The following is a 25,432-nucleotide window of genomic DNA, read 5'->3' as shown; positions in this document are numbered from 1 at the left end:
GACCTGAGGTATCGATTGGAATATAAATCTTGTTTAATTTCAATGAAATGTCACAGATATGATTTCATTGTCATGATGTAGTCAATAAAGAGTAGTTTCAATTTGGCCTGGTCAGTTAATCAATTTCATTTTCTTATTTAATGAATTATCTGTTTGTTATTAACATATATTTGCCTTATGTAGTTAAATTACTTTCACAGTCACATGATAAACATAGCTGTCAGTATCGGTTAACATCTGACTGCATGGTATCTTATGCATTACAATCTTTTTTTTTTTTTTTTCTGTACCAAATGCAAAATAGATTCCAGCATTGAAATAGTTCTATACTTATTAATTGTAATGCATTTAAAGATTAATCGCATGATAGAAAGATTGAAATTCAATATATAAAAATGTTAAAGAACAGATGCAGAATTATTTAGTTTGTTAGATATATTTTAGAATATATTTAAAATCTATAAAACACGAATGAAATTAAAACAAGAAAATTAATATTCCAAAGAATACTAGAAATTGCGCAGAATCTTCTGATTGATATTCAACAATGCAATTAAATAATGCATTGAAACATTCGTAGAAACAATGAAAGCCTTTTAAATTTCATTTAAAAAAACGTAAAATATTTTTTTCAAATATCGCATAAGAATACTTTTAAAGAAACTGAAAATTCAGAAAATATTACAAGACGATAAAATTGGATTTATGAATTGGATAATATTTGGGATAAATAAATTGGGATATATTGGATAATATTTTTTAATTAAAATTTGAAAATGGAATTTTTTGATAGGATTTCCATAATTTATTGGCTGAATATTTCTCGGGGTTTCATTTCACCAAATATTTGAAAGAGAAATCTCTTCAAGTTAATTTTTCAACCTTCTAAATTTGGTAGATGCAAGTCCAGCAATCTCTCCAGCAGAGTGTGAAAAGAGCGAAGAAGGCAAACATTTTTTTTTTCTACTTAATTTTTAACATAAACTTTGATGAAGAAAACTTGTAGAGATATAATTAATTATAAATTTGGAGAGTATTCAAGATATTTTCAATTAATATTTATTAATATGATCCTTCATCGAAACATTTACGATTTAGTAAGTAGTACTCTGTTTGAAAAAAATAAAAAAAATGATGCTGGTTATTGGGTATATAATATAATTATGTTCAAACAAAAACACAAACATAAAGATTAAGCGAAATTTTTCTAGCAAATAATTTTTAAAAAAATTAAATTATAAGTATTAAAGATAAATATACTCATATAGCTTCTAGTAATAATGAATCGAAGGCTAAGAAAATTGCCAATTTAGAGGAAAAAATCTTTACTCATCTTATTTTATTTTTAATTCTATTTTCTATTTCTATCTTTCAGCACTGAGCCATGGACTGTCTGTTCCTACTTGTTTCATTTCTCTTTATTACACCAATGGTTCATGGACTTTCAATTGCCCGCGTTTTACTAAAACTTTGTGATTCAACGGATGGCCTGGTAAGTATTGTATTCATATTGAGCAACGATATATTTTTTATTGCTTAGTTGATTTTTTGTCATTAAATTTTAATGGTATTATAATAAAAGGAATGCTTGTGTTTGTTGCCACTCTACAGGGCAGCTCTTTTGATCAAGTAGTCGTACATTTGTTGCAAATATACTTTTGGGGATAAAAATTAGTATTTTGCAATTTTAATAAGGATAAATTTATTAGAATTTTAATGCGATTTTGCCTTTTGTATATCATTTGAAGAATAAGTATTCCGGCTATAATATTTGAAATATATTTGATTAAAAATGTTATAAAGGATATTTTAGAATCAAAAAGAAAGGATTTCAAATATTAGTCATCATTTCTTGCAATTTAAAAAAAAAATGTTGATAAGTTTCCCACATAAAAGAATAACATGCAATTTGTTTATAACTTTTTTTAAATATCCCATTACTATTCAAACTATTTCGAAAATTTCCTATAAATATGTGGTGATGTTCATGTAGAGTGTTGAAAGCATTTCATCGCTATTAGAAAAATAAACTATTTTGCTAACAACCATCGGAACATCACTAGTTAGCGCACGCTTACATACAACGTGGATTTCTCGGAGGGAAGTATAAACATAGATTGTATTAGGGAAAGTAGATAGGTAGCGCTTTGGAATGGCATGAAGGAAAGATGGCGCTATGATCACTACAAATATTTAACCCCTTGATCTTGAACCGTTGTTGAGAGAATGAAACATTTTGTCAATTATTATCTGCGCAGTTTATATGAGGAAACAAAATTAAAGTTCCAGTACCGCGAAAGGTTGCGTGCAATTTGATAATACATTGCTCGAGTAATTATGTTTTAAAATCCCTTATAATGTTATGGGTCTAGATTCCATAAGATATATTTATTACACAAAAAAACAGAACTCGTATAAGGTACATGTATTAAAATGGCAAAGAAAAACTTTAAAGCATATACAATCTGATACTTAAAACTAGTTTTCAGGACAGACTAAAATTTTCATTATTTAAATGAATAAATTCTTATTCATAGCTTCATTTGAATTCCATAATAATAAAAAAAAATACTATGCAGAAATTTCCAATTCTAGAATCTATGCTAGAATTTCTATCGCAGTTTCAAAAAATAAATTTATCATTTTATATTTAAATAGTTAAGGATATAAGACAGATCAAAGATATGGTAATTTAAACTTTTAATTTAGAAAGTTTAATTTAGTATTTTTTAAATTTAATTCCTTTGGTAAGTCAATAGATGTTTTAGTTCACTGTATTTCGTACTTTCATTTTGTCATGTTTATCTTCAAATCCAAGAATCCAAATATGCATTATACTCTGTTTCACCCTAACTTGGCAGTATTGTAAAAGGCAGAAAATGTGACGCTCCGCGTTGGGAAAGAATTCCCCATCAATTCCGACTTTAAAATAGTTAAAATGCTCAGAAATATATCAAATAATATCATAAATTACAGAAATCCTTTTTTTATCAGTATGTATTTAAAATTATTCTCAAGTTAGAAGTGTTTATCTGTTAAGTATTTTGTAAATAAAGCGAACGAATAAAACGAAACGATTGACATAATAAATTCCACTTTGGCTAGAACCGGTCTTCAAGGTCAAATATTTGGCGCGCTTTTCTTTTACGTCTCCGCCAACTCAGCTTCATTTAGTTCCCAACCATTATCATCTTTCGTACTTTTTTATTCTCGCTTTTTTACCAGCTGATATTTTTGATACTATTAATCACATTAGTAGTTATTAGTTTTGATTGTTGAATATTTATTCGATTCGTCATTTCTATTCACTTCTAAAATGTCTGAAAAAGAAAAAGTGTTATCACCGAATACGCTGTGCTCACCGATTTCGCTCAAGACGAAGAAAAAGAATAAAAATAGAAAAATAGAAATAAAAATAGAAATAGAAATAAAGGCATCCAGTCCTTTAAGTACCCCTGGAAAGAAGCAGCCAGGCTCAGTAGGTAAACATTCAGGTCATTTTATGAAAAAGTAAATATGATGATGTAAAAATGATGATTTTACATTACCCAGTATCTGACGAAAAATCCATGCATTTATTCGTAGAAATGAGATCCCAACATTAGATAAAGTTTTAAAAGATGTGAACGATGATACAGATATCTTTTCTAAAAACATTAGCCGAACTACGCTTTACAGAATATTGAAAGATTTAGGGTTTTCTTTTGAGAAACGATGAAACGAAATGAAATAACTTTAATGATTTATTAAAATAATGTATTAATAATATTGAACAAAATAATGAAAATAAGGAAAAAATTAATTCTCTGATTTAAAATGATAATATAATAAAGTTAACAAATATTTACTATTTGGCGAAAAATTTGCGAGATAAAGTTCCGCCGGCGATCTGCAGTTCTAGTAACTTTATAGTTTAAAGTAACCCAGTTCCCCTCACAGCGACTGTGATTCGGCATACCTAGAATATACACTACTGCCAAGTTAGGGTGAAACCGAGTATAGATAATTTCACTGCTCACTAACGACCATTTCGGTCACCTTTAACGACCAGCTAGACTGTTGGTAATATTGCTTGCTTTTAATTTCTGCAAAACCTTTTGCATGCAACCACATATCCAGTTCCGTCAAATTATAAGATATTAAAGTCGCTCCATAATTTTTTCTCTACATATGCTCTGTTTATTAAGTTCATGACTTTTTCTATTGGATAACAGCTCCATGACATCATAGCTCTATTAAATAAGTGAATGCCTATTTCAGCCATCTTCTGACATTCTCGATATTGCAACGTTGAATTTTTTTCGTCGTTCTTGCAATAGAGAAATTCTTTCTTCATGTCAAACAATGGAAGAAAATCGCGATATTCAGTATTTTATGAAACAATGAAGACAATTTGAATTTTAGATAAAATAATTAGTTTATTGTTGAAAAAATGCTTACATTTGGAAAAAAATGTTTACAAACTTAACAAAATTCGAAAAAACTGCACAGATTTGAAATAAGTATAATCGAAAAGACATTTATTTTAAATTTTATGACTAAGATTTTCGGATTATGACTTTTAAGGCTGGATATTCCAATTTTTGTGCAATAAAAATTTAAAAGATAACGCGAGAAAAAAAACATAATTCTGCTTAATTTTTAATTCATTAAAATTCAGATAAAAATATTTTTTAATGTTGGTTTGAGAGACGCATCTTACTACCCTCCGAGATATTTTCTGCTCTCCAAACTTCTGGATCAAACTTTCTGGCCAGCAGAGAACCAAATTCTTAGCTAAGTAAACATCTTATGCAACTAACTAAGGGCTTGAAAAACCCATCTCGTGAAGAATAAAATTACGCAGATCTTTCATATGCAGTAAAGAATAAAAACATTTCTAACTAAGAATTTTTGAAAAAAATTCTTTAAGATTGACAATTACAATAATTTGGCAAATCTACCGCTATTTCGAGTGATTTTTTTAATTCAGGTTTAATTGCCAAATATTCATGCATTATAATTGAATATTTATGATTATCAATATAAAAGCAATTTTATTTTGGTTCCTAGATACCATGTGAAGTATATTTTAAAGCCATGAACGAAACCAATCCTTTGGAATCCAATTATACATTAAAAAACGGTGGTATGTCCTTGACGAATGGAACTGCAGCGGAGGTAAATTTTTTTATCATATACAATAGATATTCTGATTCTTTGCAACTGGAAAAATTGATATATATTGTATATTCATTTATTGTTATATATTTATGAATACAATTTCATGTTTTTTTCTAGATATCATATGAGGACAAATACAATAACATTGAAGAAACCGAAACAAACTACTATGATTATGAATTTGACATCGATAACATCGCTTTTCTGAATGAACTGACACCAGAGGTGAAAATTTTCCTCTTATTCGTTAATATATTAAATTTATAAAAATATATTACTGTATATTTGAAAAATTACTATGTAGTAGTATATTATTTTTTAAGTTTAACAGATAGAAGTTAAGTAATGGCTTTTAGAAATTTGAAAATACAATGATTAATTATTTTATAAACAAAAAAATGTCCATGAAAACTGCCTCCTGAAATTTGGCTTCCTGGGTCCAAATTATTAAATAAAATATTATGATGGGGGTTTTATAACTGCATACAAAAATAGAAAACTATTTTTTCAATTTATTCATAGGTCTTTCGGAATCCATGAATGCATCCGACGTTTGAGGATACATTTAACTTGTACTGAATCGAATTAACATCATTAAGCAGGTAAAAATGATATCATGAGTCATTATTCTTCTAATTTTGATATCAAATGGCTTAAGAAAAATCATTTTTTCTGCAGAAAAAAAAATTAAATGAAGGCTGCTAATTTAAAAATCAAGATATACAAAGTTAAAATTTAAAAACATTGATAAATTTAAAAAAAAAAATGTCACTCAGAATTTTACTTTGTAAACAAAGCGGAGAAGTAGCATGTTGTTGCAACTGTTCTTAGAAAAGAAGGACTGACCGTTCGACATTCAATTTTTCACAGTATAATAATTTGAATCACGTTGATTCTATCATGATAGCTTAAAAGTCCGGTTAATGGATTAGAGGTACAGGAATTAACAGAACTAAGGTACCATAATCTTCAGCAGCTCTCCAAAGCAAATACAATTGCCCAAATACAACTTCTATGTATCTTCGAACGGAACATTGATCAAATTTAAAGTTCAAAAATATATTGTGATAATTAGTCCATTTTTAATTTAAATTCACCGATAAGGTGGAATTATACCGAATAGCCTGATTTCCCTATTAAGATTAAGTCATACTATTTTTTTATATATAATTGGAATTTATTTTAAGTCACCGAAAATTTTATTATAGTTTGTAAAGAAAGGAATGAAAAAAAATTAAATAATAAATAAATGATACGACATAAATGACATGAATCTGTGGTATCCCCATAGATAGAATCCTCCACTTTAAATGATTAGAGCTTCAAGAAACTACACTACGGTATTTCCAAAAGGAACAAGAGTATATTTGTTTTATACAAAAAGAACAAAAAGTTTGAAGTAACTGCTTTCCGAAACAATTCCCGATGTGATAAACTGAGATTTTAGCTGCAGAAACCACAATTCAGAATTACTTTTCCAAAAAGGAGGATCACTTTCGTTTCTGCATCCATTTTGAACACTTAACAGGAGTACAATCAAATTGCGAAAGTCAAAAATGATTCGAAAAGAAACAAACCTCTCATTTGAAATAGATGTCTGTCATTTTCGCTGACGAATCTGAACAGTATTGATGTCAAAGTCACCGCCTGTTGGGGTATGGTATGATTCCTCCACTTAAAAAGTTCAGAGCTTCAAGAAACGACACCACGGCATTTTTAACAGGAACAAGAATATATTTATTTTATACAAGAACAAAAAATTAAAAGATTAATAGAAGAAGTTGAAGTAACTCATTCGAGCTGTGAAAAAAATATTTTTATTTTCTTGCCGGCCAGATTGCATAGTGGGTAATAAAACAGCAGTACCCAAAATGATTGTAGCTTGATAATGATTAGGTTTAATTATTATTTTATGTATTTTATTTTTTAATATGCTTTTAAATATTTAACAGTTATAAAACGCATTACAAAGGAATTTTATAAATTAGTAAAATGCTTAAGTATAAATCCAATAAAAAAGAAAGAAAAGTTATCAAAAAGTATTGGTTTCAATTAAATAATTTTATTTTAATTTTAATTTGGTATAAAAAGTTTTTTGGACTGTTATATCCTTCAAATATTCTAAAGTAAAGTCATTAAAATTTTGCTTCTTTTTAATGAAACATTTAATTTTCATTCTCAAAAAAGTTTCTATAGTCAGTTCTTAGTACCCAAAATCATAAGTGCATGTCAAATATGGTAGTGTTGGTATAACAATCTTGTCTGTAAACGTTGTAGCGAATTGTATGGAGCGAGGATAGAACCTAGGACCTTTTGGTTTGCAGCCCAGTGACATGACCATAATACAAGAGCAATTGCTGGGGAGCGTCGCTGTTAACTGGCTTATAAGCTTTCACTACAAACTCTCCCTCCAGTGAGTCGAACGATATGGCTGTTGATTCTAATGCGCCTGTACCCATTTGAGTGGCGCCAAGCGTTATGACGAGCGTGTGTGGGTGAGTGGTTGCTGATGCCGTTGCTGCGTCAAGTGAGGCTGACGACTTTAGGTTGCTGCGGCCTTTTTGTGTTGCTGTGTCAAGTGAATCTGACGACTTTGGTTGGGGGTAGATGACGCCACAACAGTTCATCAATGAAAGTTCATCATCCGAGGTCACCAATGTGGCGGATTGTGATGCGCGAGGATAGAAAATTGTGATTTTCAGCCCAGTAATATGACTACAATACAAGAGCAATTGCTCGGGTAACGAAGCTGTTAATTGGCTTATAAGGTTTCACTACAACGTTTAGAGAGAGACTTTTATTTTAAATGTTGCATCATCTAAACATTAATAAGTTAGTGTGTATATATATATATATATATACTTTTACTAGTAATAAAAAAGTAGTACTATTTTTAAAGATATTAATGCGGTCGTGTACTTTATAACTGTACTAGGGCACTCCGCGCTCTGCACGCTTATGCTCGCCAACCCCCAGGAACTGCTAATTCTCGAATCGCTTCGCTCTCTCACCATCTACTAAACCACTTTAGCCTAGCAACAGATATATTCAGATTCAATTTAGTAGAAAATACGATAAAACAATTAAAGAAATAAAAATTGTAAGGCAAAAAATACACTCTCAAAAATCACCTGCATCAAAGTTCTTTGTAAACACAAAAGATACACTTTTAAATGATAATACACTTTCATTTAAATAACTATATACATCCATCAATGAAACAAATTTAAAAAAAAGGGGCTTTTCTCACAATTGTTTAAATTTGGAAGCTACACTGCAGAAATAGAATAAGAATTTGATATTTACAAAAAAGATAAATTGTCTGAAAGCAGCTATATTGAAATTCAGTCCATTCCAAAATAAGACCAAACAATGAAAGACTTAAAAAATGTAAGGCAAAAAGGACACTTGAAAATTAAACCTAATTCTCCTAGTGGAAATAGCAAGGGTTAGACCATGGGATCACAACATTGATTTAGTGGAGATATATTTTTACAGATCTCGTCTACAGAATAAATACAGATGTCTAGATTAGCAGGTGGTTCGCCATTATCTCCAACAAATATCGCTGCAATTTCTGTTTTTGTAATAGGTTGGTTATATCTAGGTATATCTAAGTTTCAAGTTTCCATGAAAACCATCCAGAAATTTCAAGCAAGATTTTCTTCAATTATACGATGCATCTGCAGGTAACAATCGATGAACGATTGATTGGTCTCAACGTAGAATTCAATCTTTCTATCACAGAGAGCAAAAATCCTTCATTTCTCACCATGTGTTTTTCTGGGGCTTCACTGGTATCAAACACATATAACTGACCATAACCTGGTTTGTTATGACCACTGTTTAAAGGAGAAACCATGTGGTATATCTGACCATGAATCCGATAGCAATATGGCCCTGTTCCAGGAAGAGGTTTAATTTGAGCTCATATGGAAGCAAAAACTAAAGCAGAATTGTATTATCTAATATGCTTCCGATAGTTTCTTCCTTCGATTGAATCATTGATCAGCAAATCTTTCAATATTTCCGGTGGATTCAACAAATGTTCCAAAACAATTTTTTTTAATCATGACAACATTTCGTATATTTGACAATTCCTTATTTATCCCACTTCGTTATTTGCTTCTTTTTCCAGTAACGTGCCTGACAAAAAAAAAAAAAAAATCCTGACATAGTTTCACAACTATATTTTAGTAGTTCGAAAACTTCGCTCCATGTACATAAACGTTTAATCCTATCTCGTTCATTACGACTGGATCTTCTTATGAACGATTCGTGAGCTTTTTCATTCGACTTGTCTTCTCTTTTTCGACGAATTTTGTTTTGAAATCGATACGGCACGGCTTAAACTCATCGTAAAACATTTTGTCCGTTTTTTGACCGTTAATTTTTTGTTTAAAAAAAATTTCAAACCAATGCAATAATAGCGTTTGCTTGAAATCTTATCAAACCGCGTGTTGATGTTCCCAGGCTGGATGGAAGTGTTGCCAAACAACAAATTCTGCCTGATTTTGCGTCCAAGTGAGCATTTTATGAAAAATACAGTCGTCAACAATCAACACATGGCGCATGCGTGAATTTTCTAAGCGAGTTGGGGTAACGCAATGCAGATTGGAAATTTTTAATTTCCTTTATTCTGTTTTATTTTAATTCTAAAGTACTTCAGAATAAATCCGAAAGACCGATTAATTAACAATGTTTAATTTTAAAAATATCAAACACTAAGAAAATAAAGTTGTTTGAAATAATCGGTCGAAAACATGGTAAGCCTAACCTTGTTAGCGTGGGGAAAAAAATTGAAACCTTACTCATTTGGCGGTGTCAAGTGTTGCCAAACGGCAATTAACAAATTCAGCCTGATTTTGCGCCCCACGTATGCGTTTTGTATACACACACACACACACACACACATATATATATATATATATATATATATATATATATATGTGTGTGTGTGTGTGTGTGTGGGTGTGGGTGTGTGGATGATGCATTGAATTATAAAACGAATATGAAATTCTTTAGATATGTATTTTAAAAATTTGAACATGTGAGAAATAAAACCTTTTTTTCTAATTTTTTTTTGGAGTAAATGGATGTATTTTCGTTTATTTTAACACTTTCTTTTGCGGCTTTATTTATTTAGATTCTTAAACTGTCCTTGAAATATAAATGGAAATACTTTGGGCAAAAAAAATTGTTCCCCATTTTATTCACGAATTTTTAAAAAATTAAGCTGTTAATTGGCTTATAAGGTTTCACTACAACGTTTAGAGAGAGACTTTTATTTTAAATGTTGCATCATCTAAACATTAATAAGTTAGTGTGTATATATATATATATATATACTTTTACTAGTAATAAAAAAGTAGTACTATTTTTAAAGATATTAATGCGGTCGTGTACTTTATAACTGTACTAGGGCACTCCGCGCTCTGCACGCTTATGCTCGCCAACCCCCAGGAACTGCTAATTCTCGAATCGCTTCGCTCTCTCACCATCTACTAAACCACTTTAGTCTAGCAACAGATATATTCAGATTCAATTTAGTAGAAAATACGATAAAACAATTAAAGAAATAAAAATTGTAAGGCAAAAAATACACTCTCAAAAATCACCTGCATCAAAGTTCTTTGTAAACACAAAAGATACACTTTTAAATGATAATACACTTTCATTTAAATAACTATATACATCCATCAATGAAACAAATTTAAAAAAAAGGGGCTTTTCTCACAATTGTTTAAATTTGGAAGCTACACTGCAGAAATAGAATAAGAATTTGATATTTACAAAAAAGATAAATTGTCTGAAAGCAGCTATATTGAAATTCAGTCCATTCCAAAATAAGACCAAACAATGAAAGACTTAAAAAATGTAAGGCAAAAAGGACACTTGAAAATTAAACCTAATTCTCCTAGTGGAAATAGCAAGGGTTAGACCATGGGATCACAACATTGATTTAGTGGAGATATATTTTTACAGATCTCGTCTACAGAATAAATACAGATGTCTAGATTAGCAGGTGGTTCGCCATTATCTCCAACAAATATCGCTGCAATTTCTGTTTTTGTAATAGGTTGGTTATATCTAGGTATATCTAAGTTTCAAGTTTCCATGAAAACCATCCAGAAATTTCAAGCAAGATTTTCTTCAATTATACGATGCATCTGCAGGTAACAATCGATGAACGATTGATTGGTCTCAACGTAGAATTCAATCTTTCTATCACAGAGAGCAAACATCCTTCATTTCTCACCATGTGTTTTTCTGTGGCTTCACAGGTATCAAACACATATAACTGACCATAACCTGGTTTGTTATTACCACTGTTTAAAGGAGAAACCATGTGGTATATATGACCATGAATCCTATAGCAATATGGCCCTGTTCCAGGAAGAGGTTTAATTTGAGCTCATATGGAAGCAAAAGCTAAAGCAGAATTGTATTATCTAATATGCTTCCGATAGTTTCTTCCTTCGATTGAATCATTGATCAGCAAATCTTTCAATATTTCCGGTAGATTCAACAAATGTTCCAAAACATTTTTTTTAATCGTGACAACATTTCGTGTATTTGTCACTTGCTTATTTATCGCACTTCGTTATTTGCTTCCTTTTCCAGTAACGTGCCTGACAAAAAAAAAAAAAAAAAAACAGAGTCTTGACATAGTCCACAACTATCAGTAGTTTGGAAACTTCGCTACGTACACATAAACGTTTAACCTTATCTCGTTCATTACGACTGGATCTTCTTATGAACGATTCGTGAGCTTTTTCATTCGACTTGTCTTCTCTTTTTCGACGAATTTTGTTTTGAAATCAATACGGCACGGCATAAACTCATCGCAAAAAATTTTGTCCGTTTTTTGACCGTTAATTTTTTGTTTAAAAAAAATTTCAAACCAATGCAATAATAGCTTTTGCTTGAAATCTTATCAAACCGCGTGCTGATGTTCCCAGGCGAGATGGAAGTGTTGCCAAACAACAAATTCTGCCTGATTTTGCGTCCAAGTGAGCATTTTATGAAAAATACAGTCGTCAACAATCAACACATGGTGTATGCGTGAATTTTCTAAGCGAGTTGGGGTAACGCAATGCAGATTGGAAATTTTTAATTTCCTTTATTCTGTTTTATTTTAATTCTAAAGTACTTCAGAATGAATCCGAAAGACCGATTAATTAACAATGTTTAATTTTAAAAATATCAAACACTAAGAAAATAAACAAAGTTGTTTGAAATAATCGGTCGAAAACATGGTAAGCCTAACCTTGTTAGCGTGGGGAAAAAAATTGAAACCTTACTCATTTGGCGGTGTCAAGTGTTGCCAAACGGCAATTAACAAATTCAGCCTGATTTTGCGCCCACGTATGCGTTTTGTATACACACACACACACACACACACACACACACACACACACACACACACACATATATATATATATATATATATATATATATATATATATATATATATATATATATATATATATATATATGTGTGTGTGTGTGGGTGTGTAGATGATGCATTGAATTATAAAACGAATATGAATTTCTTTAGATATGTATTTTAAAAATTTGAACATGTGAGAAATAAAACCTTTTTTTTTTCTAATTTTTTTTGGAGTAAATGGATGTATTTTTAACACTTTCTTTTGCGGCTTTATTTATTTAGATTCTTAAACTGTCCTTGAAATATAAATGGAAATACTTTGGGCAAAAAAATTGTTCCTCATTTTATTCACGGATTTTTAAAAAATTAAATATTTTAAAATCTACGGAATTATAACCAACTATTTATGACAGAAAAGAATAAAATAGTTTTTTTTATTTTATTTCTAGAATTCACTCGAGAGTCCATACGAAGTAATGAACACGACTGATCATCCAATGGATACCTATTTTGTATTTAACAACTCTATGAAGGAAATAAAGACAATAGAGGTAACAAGTTTGCTTTTGAAATAATTATTTCTCTATTAATTTACATTATTGAAACTGAAAGAATTAAATGAAAAAGATCCAAACAAAAAGATAAATTTTCTAAAATATAAATAAGCTTTTTTTTTTCCTAGAATTCACTCGAGAATCCATACGAAATCATGAACATGACTGATCGTCCAATGGATACCTATTTTGTATTTAACAACTCTATGAAGGAAGTAATGACAATAGAGGTAACAAGTTTTCTCATATTCGGCAGCAATTGAGTTTATAAATCTTCTTCCTATGCTTTATAGAGAATTATTTCTCTATTAATTTACACTGTTAAAATTGAAAGAATTAAATGAATGAACTGATTATTTATGATATCAAAGGATGAAGTTTTTGTTTATTTTGTTTTCCAGACTTCAATTGAAAATCCATACGAAGTCATGAATACAACTGAGGATCCAATAGATATCGATTTTTTATTTGAGAGTGTTAACATCTCTACGAAGAAAGTAATGACATCGGAGGTAAGAAGTTTATAAAGCTTCTTGTTTTCCTTTGGAATTATTGCATTATTAATTTGCATTATTAAAACTGAAAAAATTAAATGAAAAAATTCTAACAAGATAAAAAAATATATATATATTTTCTAAAACATAAATTAATGAATATACTGGGTTAAATTTTTTTTTATAAGTTTTGAAATAAAATATGTCATGCAATTTCATTCAAATATAATTTTATTCTAAAAATTCATGAATATTTTTTTTTTTTTCAGGACTGGAACTTTTGCGCTAATAAACGAAACACGAAACTTTACTGTCTAAAAAGAAATGTTTTTCATGACTTACTGTGCATTCATGATGAAGCCTACCTGTTTTCATGTAAAGTGTATATATAAAGCTGAAGCAATTGAACCATCGTGGCATTGATTGGAATCCATTAAGACTAATCAGATGGAAGCCATGAAGAATGAATCAACATTTTTCTATTATTCGATTGAATGGAATTGAATACCAATTCGAAAATCAACAAAAAATTATATCGTTTCCATAATAAGTAAAAAAATACAAGAATCCTGTTTCTCTAGAACGTAGGTGACCAAGTACTTAAAGGACTTTCCCATTTATGGAAAATGTGAAACTCTACTCATTTTACCTAATGTTTTTCTTTTTGAAATTACTACCGACGACTTAATTGGATTGAAATCAAGTTATTCAGAACGCATATTATCTGTTTAGAATAACCATAAAGCGAAGTGAAGTTATTGTTTACCTAGAGATTTCTTGAAATAATTTTACCTTCTGTGCAACAAGAAGTTAATATCATACTCAAGGGCGCAACTTCAAATGATTTGAAAGCATTTCATTCTTGTACAACTGCGTTTTATAAATTACTTACGAGCTGATACTGGATCATAAAACAGTGATTTGAAACTAAGTGATTCTGTTTTTGATAACCAAGAAATTCTACCCCAAATATCTGATATACTTCGAAGCTAAATATGCCTGCATTCTAACATCGGTATGTTTACATTATGAGTTCTAATACTAGATTCAAAATAAAAATAAAAATGGAGTAGATATTCTCGTAAATACTTGATAGACATTTTATAAAATGGCTAAGGAATTATCACTCATATGTCTTCAAATAATAAAGGAATGTTTTGGAGATGAAATCAAGATCCTAAAATATTTGAGGGTTTGGAATATTTTTGAAACGATGATTCATTTTTATGAATTTATATGATTCATATAAAGGAATCATCATTTAAATCATCATATAAATTTCATTATTTGATGCATTTTTGTGATGAAGTATCAAGAAAGCTGAAACCAAATTTAATATGACTGTTAAAATTGGACATAGAATTTAAAATATTTGCACAGCTATTCATTTTTTTATTTTTTTTTTGTATTAAGATTTTTTTACTTGATAACTTTCTTAAACTAATAATTTTATAAATATTATGCATGATTTTAGTTATTATCGAATTTATCAGCATTAACATTTAGCATCAGCATTTAATGCATCATATCTTTCCATTTCATTGTAAGTTCGTCAATGCATTGATTTGAATAAAAAATGTCAAATTTTTTTTGTTGAGTTTTTGATATGGACTATTTTTAACATTTTGTTTTTAGATTTATTGCAAAGATTTTTATGCTACTTGCACCTTTTATTTTATTTGAAATTTAGTATTATTTTTTTCTTTTTGTTATCAGCTATTTTTGCTCATTTTTGCTTTGAAATAAAAAAATAAATAAAGGATATTTTATTTAATCAAAGACGGTTTTGGGGAAGTAATGCTTCCTATATATAACAAGACACAATTAGAAATTTTCTATTTTGTGACATCTTTTTTTCCCTTGCTAATAATCTTATATTTCCTTCTGTGAAACATAAAGTAAAATTATTTTGCTACTCAATAGTGCATTTATGTAAGTTTCGGTTTCAATGTTTCATGGAATATAAATAGATAAATGAAAAATTCTACCTGAAAATTCGAACAATTTTATGATTCTTTATTAATTGAGCAGTGGACTTTCTTTTTTAATTTAAAAATGAAAATTACTTCCTATAGCTTAGATAAATTTTTTAAAAATAATTATGTGCCTACATAAATGATAAACTTTAATTATTCTGGTAAAATTATAATCTTATATATTCAGTATTTTAGGAATTTCTTGAAGGGAATGTAATTTTTTACTAACATTTTCTTTTTTTATTGAGAAAATAGGACTTTTCTTTTCCTCCCCCCGATTCTAATTGCTATTTTTAGTGCAAAGTAAGGCAAAATAGTCAGTTAATTTTTAGCAATGCGTACGCCATCTTGTAAATAGAAGTAAGTGCTCGAAAAGGGAGATTTTGTAGGATTATATAAAACATTAGCCCTTAAGATAATCCGTAAATTCAAAATGCAACAAAATGATTCTGATCCTTCGTGTAACAAATTCTGACGTTCTGTTAATCTTCCTTTAAATGTTCCTTTCATAGAGAAAAGAAAATCTATCTATATGTATATTCATGTAAGTTATCTTGTCCGGAACATGTAGGCAAAATGGGAATAGCAAAGCCCACGCCGCTATAGGCAGTGACATTCAGGGAACTTCAATTTACAAACTAGAAAGCGCATCATTTGCATGAAATGAATCCCGGTGCTGATTATTTCTAAGTGTTAGATAAGTACAAATAAATATATTTCAAAAACTGTTCTGTACAAAACTAATAATAAGAGAATATTTAGAAAAATTCTATAAATCAAACTTCGCTCCGTATAATTTTTGCTGCTAATATATAGCAAAACCGATAAAATTTCTGTTCTGTGCACTCCGGCAGTAATGTTAAGCATTAATAAGAAAATCATTAGTTTTGTATAGTTTTAATTTTAGAATGATAAAATTTGATAATTGAAAACCTAAATATGTCAAAGATCATTGCATTTGTTGTCCAGCCAGGATTGATTTGTTGAACTAAATTAATAAGGACAAACCAATGTTAGGAGTTTATACAATTTCCCGATACTCAAATATAATATAGTATTTGTTTAGAATAGTATTTAAACAAATAATATCAAATGCTTATTAATTAACACTATTTCAATTGTATATTAGCTCATTTCTAAGAGCCAGAATAGCCTGGTTGGTAGGGCGTTCGATTCGCTTCCCTTGGGTTGCGAATTCGAACCTCGCCGGCCGAAGACTCTCCGTGCGTGTGGTGGCTGGCGAACTTATAAATATGTCATGGTCACAAAGTCCTTCATGTGGAGAGTAATACTGGGACTCGCTCTGGGGTGATCGCTCTTTGATTCCGGTCTACATTACATCTGTGGATGAATGAATGAAATTAATGAACGGAGTCCGGTCCGTAAAAAGGGTTGTGACATGTATGTAGCTAAGTCGTATTCTTGGCCCTAGATGGCGCTATTGAAAAACAAGAGACGTACCCTTAGCTTAAAATAACTGACTGGGCTTGTCCATGACAAGTTCTATTAGAAGCAACCACAACTAATTTCTAAAAATAAATTGAGATTACATTAATTAAAGTTTTTGAATATTATCAAATAAATTACCAAAATAAAATACCTCAATACTTTTCGAAAATCAGAGGTCCTAAAGCTGGTCATAAAAAACTCAAAGTGCTTCCAGTTTTCCTGTTGCAAGGCATTCAGTGGATTTCAGTATTTGATAAGAGAAAATAATTTGATGTCTGACGCGTTAATATGACCAGAGAGTCTTATCATTTGGAGTTATCTATTGAGTTGAGATATAAATGGAGGGAGTTATTTTCTTATTTCTCCTAAAAAAAGGGTACTCAGTATGAATGACATGACTTATGGTGAGTCTTAGAGTAAGAACACTCTTTTTCGTGGCGAATCTTGGCATACTCCAAAAATGTTGGAGAACCTCTTTCTTCTGGGCGTTCAGTCGGCGTAACATTTCATGATTTATTTATTTTTTTGTAGAATATTCCTCTTTGAAAATTAAGCAGACTGGTTTCTAAAATAATGGTTCCTTTTCATAACACCAATAGCCGAGTTGGTTGATTTAAATCATGCTTATTTTTTGCTTGATTTTTCTACTTTAAATAAAGATAATATTTTTTCTGCTTTAATTAAGCATTTTATTTCTTTTATTCACCGAATGGATTCACCGAATTTTTTTCGTATGATGGAACAAATTTTTTATATTAAAAAATTAGCAACATATTAATTAAAAGAATCTATTTATATAATTTTAAACTAATTATTTGTATAATTTTAAAACTAATTCTTCTATAATTATATATATATATATATATATATATATATATATATATATATATATATATATATATATATATATATATATATATATATATATATATATATATATATATATATTTATATATATATATCTATATATTATAAATCCAATTATAATTCAAGTATTAAAAGAAAGAAAAAAAACATACATTTTGGTATGCAAAAATGAGTTGCATACTATTTTAAATCCTTTTTAAATTGCTGATTATATTGAATTAATTTTGAATATTAAAAAAACGCTTGTAAATTTGTAATTCTTCTTCTTCTTTAAATTATAATCCAAGAATTAGGAAAATAAACATTTATTTTTGCATACAATTTGAGAACCATATTAATTAAAACTATTTGCAAACTGTTAAATTCATTATGAATAATTTTGAAAGTGAACAAGTACAAAAAAAAAAAAAAATCATAACCCCAGGACCGAACGTTGGTCTCATGAACGCTAGTATACGCCCGCGTTGCTCAAACGCGCAGTAATTACGAAGCATTACTAATATATAAGCTACCCTGTAAGTTTGAGGGCCATTTTCTAGAAATTCGTTGGCTATCACTCTTTAATATTTTAATGAGTGAACATCCTAAAGATATACTACAATTATTTTAAATCTCATCTCGAACTCGATATTTCAATACGTGTCCACCCTTTGTTAGTTACAGTTTCAAAAAATTCACTCTGGTTTATAACTTTACCAATAATTTGCTTCTAACTACCTTAGAAACAAATGTAAGTCTTTTTTTTCAACCTTAGATGCATTTACTGCTTATAATAAAGAAATTTGAAAATTTTTTGGAGCTTGTGATTTTAGGACATGCAAATACCTAGTTAATATAAGTTGGATCCAGAAAAATTTTTTATCTTACAAATAGCATCCCTTTCTTTAGTAATTGCTTTTAAATCTTTACATTATCCACTAGTTTCTTTTTAAATCTTCATTGAAACTTATAAAAATATGCAATTATTACTTAAACCTTTATAAAATTTTACAATGCAGCATTTTTAATCAGAAATATATTTTAATTTCGATTACACTATTTTATGCACAATGATGATTGAATGTCGTTTACGGGGTGGGGGTGAGAAAAAGTGCAGGCGCAGGGTAGGGCTGCAATCTCTCTACTCACTATTTTTTATTATGTTATTCACACGTTGCTTCACACGAACTCATATATAGAAGAATATCATTTATAAATTTCGGAACATTTCATGAATTCTTTCATTCGTTGATGAATGATAAAGTTTTTTTATTGTTTTTTTTAATTGCGCTATTTATTAATTTTTAATACATCTAAACTAGATATTTGCAATCAACATTGCTAAAAAAATAATCTGAAGAGTATAAATTCATTATAAGCAAAATTATTATGTCCTTGATAAAAAGATACTTCAAATATCCTTTGCATTATAATTTATATCTCATTAGATCTGAACACCTTGATTATAAAGTTGTCATTGCAAATATCTAATTCAATTTCTCATTTTCATCTTAAATAAAGATTAATTCAGCGATTATGATTTAAAGAACACATATATTCGTCAAAAAGCAGGGTTGATTATTGTTGAAAATGATGTGAGCAGAGAAAAAAAATTTAAGCAAGAAACATTTAAAATATTTTTGAAACTAACAAAGCGAACAATATACAGAATAATGTAAAAGAAAAGGCTGTAATTTTTTTCACGCTTCAGTAAAATTATTATTTTTTTTTTTACAATTTGATAAAATTTGCAAAATAAATGCAATTTAGTGAAACTCTTAAAAATATTTTTTCAATCCTTAAACATAAGAAGTCAGACATTTAAAAATAACTTTATTTAACTTAACTTGGCTCGCGTATGCAAGTAAGGAACTTTTTAAATAGTTTTTCATTAAATTTTTAATGTGCCAGATGTTTGGAATTATTTTTGCTTGTATTTCCTGTAATGCATTATATTAATATTGTCAAAACTTAATTATCTGTTAATCAGTAACCGATTAAAATATGTTTCCTAACAAATGAAATCACTTGATAGAAAATTCTGGAACAATTTTTTTTTTTAAATTAAAAATGTGTAAAACATTTCAAATGCAGATGCACACAATTTAATAAATTAATAAAAAAAATATTTTAAATGTTTAAATAATTTTTCATTTATAACAAATCTAATTCATCTTCTATTACTTATGAAATAATTTAGGAATATTTGGGTTGGAACCTATATCTAAAGTTCTTTAAAACTAGATTCAGGCGCACTAAAGCACACTAATTATATATTCAATTTTTATGTTTACTTCATTTCAAGAATTATATTTTTTGAGAAACATATAATACTTGATAGAATTAAAATTTCATGAAATGCAAAGGAAGGTTTAATAATAAAATAAACATGTTTGAGACTATATTACAATATATTTAACACAGAATAAGTAGATAAATCGAATTAAAATAAAAACTACTAGCATGATTTTCAGAAACACCATATTAAAAAAAGCATCTATATTTTTCACTTTGAAACGCAATATATTGCATATATTAATAAAAATATACACATCTTTCCCGTTAAAATGATATACAGCATAGCGTAATTAAGGCCGTCTTTTTAGAACAGAGTCCCAATTCATGACGAATTTCACAATGGAGTTCGGAGAGTGGCGTAAATAAGCCTTGAAAACTTTGATTAGATTCATCTTTATATGTATCCAATCATTCGACATCTCAACAAAGTTCCTGACGTTTCTAAAGGATTTATCATTGGTCAAGAAATATTCTGAGTGCTTGTCAAAGAATAATAAAAGGTCATGTTTCAGTTCCCTGGCTTCTTTTCTAGCATAAACGCTTAGACGCTGAAGTGTATCTGTTATAACAGGTAAATTCTGAGCTGACCTGACCAGAATCATCTGAAGATGTCTCTTGACAATATCTTTGCAGATTGGCTCTACTTCAGTGTAGAATTTGAATATGGCCCTGGTCAGTTCCGGTGTCGCTATCATGTAGGTAACACCTCTGGCATCTTTATACCGACGTCCCCGAAATATTTGATTAGAAATAGGAGAAAATATATTGTTAGCTTTCCAGAGGATTTCCCTTATTTGTAAAGTGCTCTGTGAATCATCTAATATCTCAAAAAACATTGGTAAAGCGTAGTCCTTCATGAACGGATCATCCCCACCAACTGCTGTTACTACAGATTTGAAAATCATCTTTAAGACTGGCTGTACAACAGTTGCAATTGTATCAAATAATGATCTGGCTAGCACAATACTTCGCTTTGTTCTTGCCGCCAACACTCTTGATGAAAAGTATCTTCCAAGTTGAGTAACATTTTTCAAATCATTTGAGACATCGGAAAAAATATCCGAAAAAGACACAAGATGAACATAAGTCGAGTTCGAAAGTCCCCAAGATTGGTAGAAGTTTTTGATTATCCTATCTTTAAGATCCTTTGCGTAAGTGTAAGCATTTTGTGTTTTAGGGATGAAAGTGTGTTTCAAGATTGGTAGAATATCATCTTTTATTGATTTCAGAATGTTTACAGAGTTTTCTACAAGGGAATTATAAATAGAAGGAGATACTTCTTTCAATGTATGTTTCACATCGGTTATTAAAACGTTAATTAAATCCATCGCGCTATCTTTTGCTTTAACCTTTGATATGGAATGAATCATGACATCTGAGCTCTTGCTTCTGGTGAGCTGCCTGTCATTACTGCATATAAACTCGGAAGCGTCAGAGCAACGAGAAGTGTAATCATCAAATGCGAATCCGTTTTGACAGCGAAGGCTTGTCTTTTGTCCTTTGTAACACATAAAGTACACCTAAAACGAAATCATATGGAAATTATTTTAAATTTACAATGAAAAAGGTTTTTAATGGATTAAATTCCTTACCGTAAGAGTTTATGTTTGAATTTTTATGCAACATTTTTTTTTGATTAATTTGTTTACAAAAAACAATATGAAGAAAAAAAAATTGTTACTAATTAAGAAAGCTATAGATTTTCTAGCAGAGTAATAAGTGCCTTTGTGACATATGTCTAACTGCATAATAATATAATATCCTTATATAATAATATTTTTGGTCTATGATAAAATGGTTTAATTATACAAATTAGAAGGCTAATAATTGACTGAATCTCCTTAAATAATTGAGACCATGTTTTGCAGTTTTATACTTCATTTTCTTTTTTTAATAGTGACTGTACTCTTATTAATTTGCTTCAACGGCAATTGGGAAAATAAAAGCTCTCATAATCGATGAGATCATATAAAAGCACGATTGGTGATATTATTTTGTTAAATTAACATGTTATTTCATAGTTAAATTAACATGTTATTTCATAGTTCCGTAGCCATTGCGATCTCCTGCAATGGCTACGGAAATTTGAGACAATATGAGAAGGAGGATCTTTATACAGATAAAATTCTTTAGCTGTCTTTAAATAAAAAGTTTTTTTTTTTTTTTTTTTTTTTTTTTTTTTTTTTTTTTTTAGATACATCACCAATCTCTTTTATTTAAAACATTTAAGGTATCTGAACACGTTCGGAAAACTTTTTTTAGAAAAACATGGTATAGACATACTTTAACCATATTTCTAGGTTTAAAATTATTCAAAATTAGTAATAAGTTGCCAATATTTGAAATAAACATTAAAACTTTTTGAAAATTGGCATTTAATAGCATAAATTTAAGCAAATTCTTTAAAAATTTCAAACTGACTAAACCAAAAACTATTACTTTCATCCGAACAAAACTTATAGTGAAATAAATTACATAGTTTTCTCTAGGGAATGAACTACAATCGTATGGTTATAGTAAAAAATAAAAATTTCAGAACCTGTCGAAGAATTTATCATGAAATTTTCAGTAAATTTATAACTTTATTGTCTAAACAATAGGCTAATAAATTAATATATGTATATACACTACATCCAGACATTTTTAGTTCATTCCCTAGAAAATAGCATAAAGACTAAGTTCACTAAATTTCATAGTAATGTGATAATTATATTTTGAGTTATTTCATTTGAAGTGAGCTAAAAATAAGTAAAAATCAATTTTGAGAAAAATGTATTTAAAGTATTCGCTAACATGTTTTAATAATAAATTATGTTTGTAAATGCTTAAAATTCACCACATTTATAGGTTATATCTTCTTTCTCCTCAAACTTTAATAATTTTCCTTTTTTAGTCATTTTTTTTGTGTCAATTTTTGTCTTTGGCAGTGAATTTCTTCCTACATTCATTTTTCGAGCTCAGCAAATGCTGTAACTGCATTTGAACTAAGATACACTCCAATTACCTTAAGAACATTCAGTAATCCTATAAAACCTTCATTAAAATGTAATACTGACATAAATGCCCCTAATCTGAAGGTTCGGAGCTCAACAACGACATCTTTAGATACAAATTTCTACAAAACACTGTTAAAACTCTCATTTTTTATTTTGCAGTGCAAAAAAAAAAAAAAAAATGCTCCGTATTTAAAACTAAATTTGTGTTTATACAAATTTTTAACATATTTTTGGCCCTTTAAATCTTCACTTCCGGTTATTTAAATGTACACTTCCGATTTACCAATCATTACGAATTAATATTTATATCTTGACTTCTAATTAACGTAGAGATAAAAGTAAATATGTTTTGGATAGCTCTAAGACTGGCTTTTCGGATAGATATCAGTAATTAATTTTGTGTAAGTAGAATGCAGGTTCGAAACAGTGAAGGGACTTGGCATTTTTAATTTCGTTTTATTCTATTCCGAGTGGCATGCATGATTATATACAAGAAAACACAGCGCGGCGCACACAGAATTAAGAAGAGCGATAAAAGGGGACAAACAGATGATGACTTGCCTTATATAACATTGGATTTCCGGCCACGCGCCGAAGGAATGACCTTTGACACCTTTTCAAAGGTACCGAAGTATCACTCTCATTTGAAACGTAGTACTGATGGCGCATTATTTTTACAAAGGAATTAATTAGACCGAAAGTGGAATTGGATCAAGAAATAAGAGAATATTTTAGAATGAAGTGGAAATTAATTTGGATTAAATTAAGAGTTTAAAATATCTTACATATATATATAGTGTTTGTACTGAGACTTGAAAGGGCGACATTAATGGCAAGACGTTTGGAGAAGTGGTCTCGCATAACTAAATATATAACTAAATATGCCTAATATATATAACTATATATATAACTAAAGAACACAGATGGTTCTGATTATTTATTTATTTGAAATAAACTTACTATAGAGACTTACTCCATTTAGAGAATGCGTAAGTTAAAAACACATGAAACAATAGCCACAAAGCAGATTAAAGCACACGTAAAAAGGGAACAACAAAAAATGATGAATTAAGAAGATCGAAATCATACATGAATAAAACTGCAAACAACCGTCAAGTGTCAAAAAAATACAACGCAAGCACAATAGCATGATTTATTTATTTCATTATGATTATTATCAGTAATGTTGCATATCACTTGTGTTAGATATCATTAATTTTGTTCAGCACAAAAGTTATTAAAAATTAGTTTTGAAATATTTTTTAAAACTGAACGTGAATTCTAGAAAATAGCATTCACCGGACTTTGCAAATTTATTTAATTCACAGAATATTTAAAATGTGATTATAATAATTTAATTGCAGATATGCATAAAAATTTCGAGTCTATCATGTGATCTATAAAGCATATTTGATTTGTTTGATTTTGTGATGAAAACGTACGTTATTTCGAAAGTATATCAGATAAGAAAATAAAATTCTTCATTTATTACGTATTCTTTATTAGATTTTATTAGATGTTTTAATAAAAATCCATTAATAAAACCAAACTATCTGATCTGAACTTATCAGAAAGAAACTCTTGATAAATGTACAATAAATATTTTAAAATGCTAAACCAAGAAAATATCTTACTTGGCATGCAGTTGATACATCTCCATGGAAAGTGAAACCTTCATTTTGGGGACATGTAAAACCATATGCGGTGGACGAAATCAACAAAAATGAAGATAATATTAATATATGATGCATAGTTGAAAATCTATAAAATAAGGAAATAGAGAAATCAACGAAATTTTAAATAAAATAATACTAAAACAAAAAGCTGTGTTGTTTTATTAACACAGAATTCTTATAAGAAGCACTTCTGAAATTTTTAAATTTTTTAAATGGTAATTTACAAAACATTTTTATATTATTTTGCTGATATAATCTTATGATATTTTTTTTTTAATTGTTAAATCCATATTTCTACAAATATGTAATATATGCATTCGATATATACACAAATGTGTATATATCAAATTTAATACAACTTTAAAAAAAAATTAATGCAGATATTCTTGTAATAAATGTTTTATGTTTTCTGCAAAAATAATTGTATTATTTGAAAAAAAAAATATGTAATTCGGTGAATATCTTATTCGTAAAACAGGAAAAGTAATTTGAGAAGATTGACTGCTTCCCCCTAAATAAAATAATTCTTTATTATGGCATACTTTCTAGTAATTTGAAAATCATTTTTCCATTAAATGAAAAGAAAA

At 28.9% G+C, this 25,432-nt stretch overlaps 1 protein-coding gene across 1 annotated transcript; it reads right to left on the bottom strand.

Moving 5' to 3' along the window:
• Window positions 1–20,380: 20,380 nt before the first annotated feature.
• LOC129976550 (uncharacterized) lies at window positions 20,381–24,922 on the bottom strand. The gene is made up of 2 exons (XM_056090176.1): window positions 24,804–24,922; window positions 20,381–21,693 (listed from the first exon to the last, which is right to left on the bottom strand). Exons 1-2 carry the CDS (start codon window positions 24,918–24,920, stop codon window positions 20,464–20,466), a joined length of 1,347 nt encoding a protein of 448 aa, XP_055946151.1. The 5' UTR covers window positions 24,921–24,922; the 3' UTR covers window positions 20,381–20,463.
• Between the last annotated feature and the right edge of the window lie 510 nt (window positions 24,923–25,432).

The sequence above is a fragment of the Argiope bruennichi genome, chromosome 7 (assembly GCF_947563725.1).
Source record: "Argiope bruennichi chromosome 7, qqArgBrue1.1, whole genome shotgun sequence".
In the NCBI taxonomy this organism is placed as follows: Eukaryota; Metazoa; Arthropoda; class Arachnida; order Araneae; family Araneidae; genus Argiope; species Argiope bruennichi.
The sequence above is the reverse complement of the archived record's forward strand: the minus strand, read 5'-3'. Positions and strand labels throughout refer to the sequence as shown.